This window comes from Chaetura pelagica, unplaced genomic scaffold, assembly GCF_000747805.2.
Source record: "Chaetura pelagica isolate M959 unplaced genomic scaffold, ChaPel_1.0 scaffold138, whole genome shotgun sequence".
Taxonomy (NCBI): domain Eukaryota; kingdom Metazoa; phylum Chordata; class Aves; order Apodiformes; family Apodidae; genus Chaetura; species Chaetura pelagica.
This window is the reverse complement of record NW_009954215.1, coordinates 3018348-3026795: the sequence shown is the minus strand read 5'-3', so window position 1 is coordinate 3026795 and position 8448 is coordinate 3018348. Positions and strand designations below refer to the sequence as shown.

Sequence of the window (8448 nt, the reverse complement as noted above, 5' to 3'; positions counted from 1 at the left end):
GATAACATGTGCAGTACTATGCTTTCATTATCTTTGTGTGCTTTATACAGATTTAAGGAAACACACTGTAATTAGCTATGCACTAAAGGCTGGAGAGGTTCTGTATCAAGTTGATACCTCTTCACAATTATCTTCTATTCCTGCAGTTTTACTCTGCTTACATATATACGCCAAAGGGTCCTAGTTCAGTTCTTTACAACCTTAACACAAAATACATAATTTTAGATTTACCCTTCAATAAGCACCAAGGAGATGAAAAACAAAAATAATGGCTTAATAATCTGGGTGGTATTTATTTACAACGTGCTAACCCATTAAGTATATGGGTCTAACAAAACATTACTTGTTTAGCCTTAATAAAATATTTTTGTGCAAAAATGTATCTTCATATCTATATGAGGATTTAGGTCATTCAAATACATACTAAGCAATAGATGCAAGGTCTCAACATGGTTCTTTACCATGGGACAGAAGTGGTTGAGAGTTAAATTTTTGAAGGTGTAACAGCAGTACAGGAAAACAAATTCCACAGGGGTAAGGTGATAAATTTGCATATGCAAAGAAACGCCCCCAGAACCAGCAGATAAACTGCACATTGTTTTATTCCATGTTTCAGTGCACGTTCCAAATACATTTCCATTTTCCTTTGCAGACAGCACGTAAAGACTTCTTCAGTTTTATAAAACTCCACTGAGCTAAAATGAAAGCATAAACGTGTCCATGAAAATGCACTGTAGAAATTAATACAGTAACACCCTGGCCATCCTTCTCCTTTACTGGAACTGACCAGACAACTGTTGGCAGCATCCCAAAGCAGAAAGACTCAGTAGGATTATGGTATTTCAAAGCTGCTTTCTACAGAGGAGAAAGACTATTCTGCAAGTGGGATGAAGTTCGGAGGCTGTGAATTGATCCGTGCAGATAATCTTCCTTTGTTACTAAAATGACTATAGATTAGATTTGGAAAGGCTCTTGCAACCAGGGAGGTTCAAAATACTGACTGTAAATCAGCATTTAAAATAAGAATATAGCGATAAACTGGAAAGAGAAATTCAGGTTAAATTATTGCACAGAACAGTTTTACTTGCATCCAGGTAAGTCTGTAACACTAAGTAAAATACAATTAACTCCTCCAGTCAAAATCTATGTCAGGGGCTTTTGGCCTTGGCTACATGCTCCCATGTACAGATGACTCCTTGGAAAAGAGGCATTCATCAGGTCCTGGATGCCAGAGGAAGCCGAAGGGCCAAGTCTGTGAAGTGACTCATTTCAGGCTGCTTGCTTCGCCTCTTGATGTATTCTAGTGCTTTGACCTGGGTATGAAAATAAATATTTTTATATTTTTAGTGTCTTTGTCTCTTGTCACTTAATTCAACTGATGTGAAGGTGTTTTAAAACAAGACATTCATGATTTTCTTTAAATTTCACAGGCTTCACGAGCACTTGCATTTCCTACTCTGAAGCTTGTTATTCTGTATTTCTCTAAAAGGCTCTGGAATGCACTTTCCAAGCTTAGACCATGCAGTTCCAGTTTATTTTACAGATAAAAATGCTGTATTTCTCTTGAAGACAGTTTTCTGTACTGAACAAAGCTACAGCACTCAACATCTCCAGGTTCTTTAATGTGTGAAATACATTTAAAAGTGCTAGAAAGACACAGACCACTTGAAACAAGAAAAGCTGCTTATTCCTTAGGAAGCATTTAAATTATAAGTTAAATTATAATTATAAGAGATCAGGTTTATTCAGATCAAGAAAAATCTACCTTTTCCCAAATGAGTTGAAAAAGATCTGGAATTCATCTGTATTATCTGTTTTCCTTACCATGGTCTCAGTGTCGGCAAAGCCATGTTTCTGAGCAAGATTCCAGAGATTGACTGAAAGCTGGTTTAGTTTGTTGTTCCGCAGATCCCCGTGAGCTAAAATAGTGTTAAAGAAATAGAGGGCCAACTGGCTCTGTCGCTTCAGGGTCTATAATGAAAAGAAATTCCAGTATTACCATACAGTCAGCCCAAAACATCTGGTATGACCTCTCTGGGTTCTCTAAACTCTCAGAAGTGCAAGGCACAGATGCTCATTCTGCAACACAGCAATAGTTACAGACACAAGAATACGGGCATAATTTCCATTCAAAATGCGACAAGGAGTGATAATAACGAGTCAACCTAAGTTGCTGTGAATAAAGTGATTACACTAGACTCTTACATCTCATTCCACTTTGCCACAGCACAGTATGTAGCTCTGACACATTTTTAACTGAAGACTCCCTACAATTGTCTAGAAATCACCCTCCCACCAACCAACCTTGCATTTACAGCACCATGGCTGTGTATTTTTTAGAGAGACCACAATCATCAATCTAGATTAATGCAACTTCAGGCTATCTCCAGCAGTCTGTTCTACTTTTATTTATTTAACCATTTTCCCCCTGCTATTCCCTCACTGCAACTTTGGTGATACCAACATACTCGCTCCATATTTGCAGCTACTTTGCCTAAAGATGCTGAGGAGCACCCCTGCTTCATGGTAATCTACCATGGAGGAGCACCAGACCCTTTGGCCTCTACAGTATTCTTCTGGGGCACAGACAATCCTGCAATAAGCTTACAAGGTGCTACCATCCTGACTTGGGGCGAGAGGAAAATGAAACTAATTAAAATGCTATTTTAGATTCTGTCTACTACAAAATGAGTTTTAAAAGGTTAAAAGGATGAATTATTATTGGATACATCTCAGACGTAGTGTTTATTTATACTGCTTTCCTGCAGTGACATTTGCCAGACATCTATGTCATAAGGACACCTTGAGCCTTCTGTTGGAAGAGCACTTGTGCCTTTAGATGCGTTGCTGCTCTGAAGGTGCATCTGCAGCTGCTCCCACAAACAGCTTTAACATAACTGGCTCTGACACTTGCTAACAGTCCATCTGTGGCAGCACAGAGCTCAGCATGGGCTGAAAGGCTCCTCCAAGGTACTAAATATATCAGTCTGGGTCAAGTCTGCACACTGATACTGCATCTGTTTGCTAGCATTACCTGAACTATCTAGCCTGAATTTAATTCCAGCGTTACTATGATGCTGGTGGTTACATCCTTGTGATCCAAATCTAAATATTCCCAAAGAAAGCCATGACAGGCAGCCTTGCCTTTCCTTAACAGCTCTCACATGAAGCCCTTTGGGAACCTTCTAACATCTGCTAGCTCACTGGAAAAGATCGTAAATGCCATGAGACAGAGCAGGTTTTCCACTTGTCATTACACACCTGTCCCACCATGGGACAAATGAAGCACCAACAGAGCTCATACGAGTCCATTCATGATAAAAGGACATAATGATCAGAGAAAACATCAAGAATCAAGCTGCAGCTGGGAGCTCATGTGAGCATATGACAGGATGTGTATGCCTTATTTCACCACTCCTCTAGCACACAGAGATGGTCAGAAGATTAAGTGCTTTCTTTTGGAAACAACCCTTGAAAGAGCAGTCCAGAACCTCCCTCTGGAGCAAGGAGTCTCAGTGACAGCTTCTGCTGGCTCAGGGTGCAGTCACACACCTCTTAATGGCAGCTTGAAACATTTTGCTCCTAGTTCTACACTGGTACTCACACAGAGAACTCCGTCCAACTCCGCTTCAAACACATGTGAAATCAACTGAAGTTTTTGTAAGCTTAAATAAAACTAAAAATCAGTTGTGTTAAAAGGAGAAGCCTCAAAAACACAATCAGGAATTGCTTTCTACTGCTCCATTTTTGATACTTTAGTATAAAAAGTCCAGGATCTATGACATGGTACCAGGGAAGACGGCCATCCTAACATGGCACTGCCAGGGATACAACATGCTCTTAATGCTTTTGGATCAAAACAGGTGGTGTTTGAATAAAACAAACTCCATCTGGACTTCTATCACTTAGTAGCAAAAGGCTATTTCTAAGAAACCTGGAGCATAAGATTAGTCTTTCACCCACACAAGAGAGGATTCACTGATACGTGAAACAGCTACAACTTGCCAGAACTGTCCAGAACTGAAAATGTCCCTTCAAGTATTTAACATAAATGAAACATTCTCTAATACTGTGAAAAGACCACACTGTGTCAACACAAGATGCGTTGTTCTCTTCCAAATTGCCATTTTGGTGAAAGCATTTTCTTGCGAGAAAAAGTTATTTTCCTGTATAGCTTTTAAAGGAAACAAGCCAATAAAAGCCCAGTATCATCAGAGGTTTGTTCATTTAATAAGCAGCCAAGCAGATTGATAATAAAAGGTCACCAACACTGACGCAACCCAAATATCACAGAGCTTTTATGATAGGTTCTACCTGAGCACAAATGAAGGTCTCTGACAATATTCTCATTGCCTCTTTCCTCAGCAACAACAGCTTCCTCAAAAAAACCCTCATTCTTACAAAACAATTTAGTCTAAATCTCTCAAGGACTTTTACTCAACAAAGCAAAACAAATGCTCCCCTTCTTTGTAAATAAGGATGAATGGAGGAGTAAATCCAAGGCTGCAGAGGCAAAGGCAGAGCAAGGACCTATATCCATGCTGCTTAGCTTTAAATCCAGTTTTCTATGCAGTAACTGCTTCAGTGAAATAACACAGGATCTCATCACTGCTTGAAAGCAGGGGAAAAAAAAGCCAACAAAAAACCCCAAAAAAAGTCTTTCAGAAACTACAGATTTCAAGCCCTATGAACATTCCCACCCACATACTCAATATAGGAGTAAGATGCAAAAAATCCTCAGAATACAACTCACAGTCCTGACAATTCTGTTAAAAATCTCCTTCCAATACCCACTTGGACATGCTTAGCTGTGCAAGAATGGTTGTTTTATGCTATCACTGTTCTGAAAAAGAACTGCTGTTCACTGTAGTGATGTGTACAATGACATAGAGGTATTTGAGGAAAGGATTAGTTCATCTTACATCTCTACAATTGCTCAAGGAAGGATAAGCAGAATAGCAAAAGCAGAGAAAAGGCTAAACTTAGCATAGTGTCCTCCAAATATGTATCACTTAACATGTTTTGTATTGGCAAACACAACAGGCTACTGTGCAAACAGGCTATCTAAAAAATTCCATTGAATTAATCATCCTCTGCTCTCCCATTGCAGTCAACAAGCCACAGGATTTCCATTGTTACACAGCAGATGAGCAAGGGGTGATTAGGGAGCTGTGGAGGGCTTCAAACTCAGAAACAGGTACATGAGCAGAACACTAAGTTCTCATTATTTCAGTGACACCAAAAATGTTAGTCACCTGCTTTCACATACAATCCATTAACCTGTATTTGATCTCTCAGAGCCTCTGAACTCCAATCAAGAAATTCAATATGCTGCCTGGAGTTTTCTTTATTTTTACTGAACAAATATAATCCTGTACTAAAAACAAAGTGAAGCCAAAACACCCTCTTCCCTCCCTCTGCATCTCTCTCCTGACTTCATCCTAGTGTCTGGGATTCAAATCTTTCACCAAGTAAAGGCGGTTTACACTGCATTTTCCTCAGTAACAGACTAACTGAATTCTCACTTTTCCCATTACAGTACTGGATATTCTAGAGTGCTGTTAATTTGCTAGCAAGAAAATATTTTATTTACAGAGAGAAAAAGGTGACAGGAGGAAACAACACAAAGGACAGACGTGGAGCAGATTTTAGGCATAACTCTGCTGTAATCAGAGGAGTGACCGTGGCACTGTCTCCAGCTCTCTACCTTAGGCCAGTAATTGTAATACCAGCATCATGGAGCTCATTATAGGCAGAGAGACTCTCACAAGAAAAAAAAGTCATCCCACACTAAGCACCGTGTTTCCAAAACCAGGCTACACTAGGACTCCAGCCAGTTGATTAAAAGCTAACTCTTACCTCACAATGCTACTCTGCAGTCACTGATCTGTACTGCAGCAGAATCACACCCGTAGTGCCCTGCCACAATCACACCATGGGGCACACACCACAGCATACTGCTCCTTGGTGCTGGCAGACCATTCATGTGCAGCACCAGCTAAGCAGGTGACTTTAGTCTGCATCTTAAAAACATATTCTAACTGCTACATGATTGCTTTTACATCATTAGGTCCTTCCACCACAAGCCTGCCTATGTGATAGACTCACTTTTTAAACAAGTAAAAAAACCTCATTTCCTCACATTTTAAGATTCCTGGAGCTTTCTGAAAGACCAATGCCTAGTGAAGAAGGCAGTCTGCTTATTCAACTTCAAAGTAATTTCAGTTCTGTATTGAATTAAGCTGCGTAAGAACATACCTCCTCTTTTCCAAGGGTTTTCAGATGATCCAGGATCTGTGCTATCACTGTTTCACACAGTTTATTAATTTCAGCCAGGAACTTGGAGTCTCCACCATACAGGGTATCATTGGAATCAACTGCAGAGATTAATTCAAGCTTAGGGCTGGCTAAAGAGTTATGCATTTGTTTGCTACTGAAAACAACAGCTATTTATAGAAGACCAGATTTGGAAGTTAAAAAATGACCCTCCCTCCATGAAACACAAACAAAATAATCTTGTTTAAGTGCTTACCACTTGGTTGCCTACTATGTCCTCTTGCTTTTAGGCACAAAACACCAAAGTCACAGATAAAAATTAAAAAAGTTTATTTTCAATTTCAAAGCCCTTAAAGGAATTAAATTTTAATTGTACAGAAGTGAGCTCTTGAAGTTTGTAGAGCTTGTATAATTGTGATTTTAAATACGATTTTTTGGCCTCATTTATGTTTTACTAAGAAACAAGTTACAAGACATTTGTAAGTTTAAGTGTATTCTGGGTAAATCAGAGAGCACATAAATTAAAAGGTGAACCTGTGTTTCCAAGTAAACTTCATTTTAAGAAGCGAAGGTACATGGTTCACCTAGGAAAAAAACCACATCATCCAACTACAGGGGGGAAATTAGTAATTTATATTGCCATGCTTTTCTCCATTGCAATTTCTCATCTGGGGATTATGCAGTTATTTTGGTCATATATAAAACTGAATGAATGAAAAAGCAGTTAACTGTGTTTCCTTACAGAATTTGAACAGTAGATTTACTGTAGAGTAGTTGCTCAACTGACAAGTATTTTCTGTGCTGCTAACTGCAAGATACGGTTTTTGTCATGGTTGGTAACTCTGACAGACTATTCACCAGAAGTGTGGAATATATTCCAGGCTGCTTCTGTGAAAGCCCTGTGCAAGTAAAAGAAAAAGCCAAACTAGCTTGGCCTCTTAAAATAACTAACCTTGCCAGGATGTTTTAAAAGATTCAGTTAATACTCTACCTTAATTTAATAACCTCTCTATGATCAAAAGGCAAATATAAATATTATTACAAAAATAAAATGCAAAATCTTTAGATTTTTTTTTTAGCTATTCTGAAGATTTTCATAAGTTACCACAATTTCCAAAGCTGAAAGCCTGTCTTCAAAGCAGCAAATACATAATTTAAATAATCAAGACTAGGCATTTCATTTTGAAAGCTGTAATTGTTCATAAATGCAGACAAACCACCATCAGTAAGTATAAATCAAGTTAACACTTTAGACTAAAAGAAAACCCTCCATATGTATCAAGTTCTAATATTTACTTGAGAAGTTTACATTTCTAAGTATTTGCATCAACACCACCAGGAACAAACTAAGTAAACCACCCTGCACAGATTCACTTTAAAGAACAGACTGCACATCTGTTTGGCATCCATCTCCTGTGATTATGTGAAGTTACAATATTTGGATCTGCAGAGGAAAAAAATCCATTCTGTAAGACTGACTACCAATGGTCTTCATTAACTAGACTCGGGGATAACACAAATTGCATGGTGGAATGCAAGGATCCAGAGCCACCCCCAGGTATTACCTTTATCTACATGGTAGATGTATGCTTCTTGAGTCATTGCAGACAGCAGATGTAAAACATTGGTATAAATCCTGACTTTGTCATCACTGTTATCCTCCCAAGTATAATCCTGGATCACATTTAGTAATCCTCGCACAAGAAACAACACTCCTTGTTCTGGATGGTCCTTCAGAAAAGAGATAAATCAAATCCAACAACACAACACACCAAAACAAAGAATTGAATTATTTGTGGTCATTCAGGGGTTTAGAGCCACAATATTAGCTCTTTAAAAGCAGAAACTACAATACAGTTTAAGCTGACTACTCTTCTGAAGTGTGCTTCCTACAAGTTCTTTTAAAAAGTTGTTTCAGTTTCCTTCTAAAATGCCCATTTGACCCATAATCACAAACTTGAACTCGACAGCCTCCACAAACTTTGAAATGCTTTGTTTTCTAGTCAGGGAGGAGTAGTACAAAAAGAATTGTCTGCTTCTTAACAGCTAGGCTTCTAAAATTAAACACACCGGGTATGATTTTTTTAATTAAAAATGTCAGTAAGCTATAGAAACAAGTATATTACTCATATAATTATGAGTTTCAGAAGAACACCTACTCTGGGAAGTCAA

General features: G+C 38.5%; 1 protein-coding gene across 1 annotated transcript in view; it reads right to left on the bottom strand.

Annotated features, from left to right (window-relative positions):
* Positions 1-1070: 1070 nt before the first annotated feature.
* LOC104393713 (chromosome unknown open reading frame, human C16orf62) overlaps positions 1071-8448 on the bottom strand; it is a 50966-nt gene continuing 43588 nt past the window's right edge. Inside the window, 4 exon segments of the mRNA XM_010003228.1 lie at positions 1071-1313; positions 1825-1971; positions 6259-6377; positions 7842-8007. Of these exon segments, the coding sequence (XP_010001530.1) occupies positions 1215-1313; positions 1825-1971; positions 6259-6377; positions 7842-8007 (531 nt within the window). The 3' untranslated portion in view covers positions 1071-1214.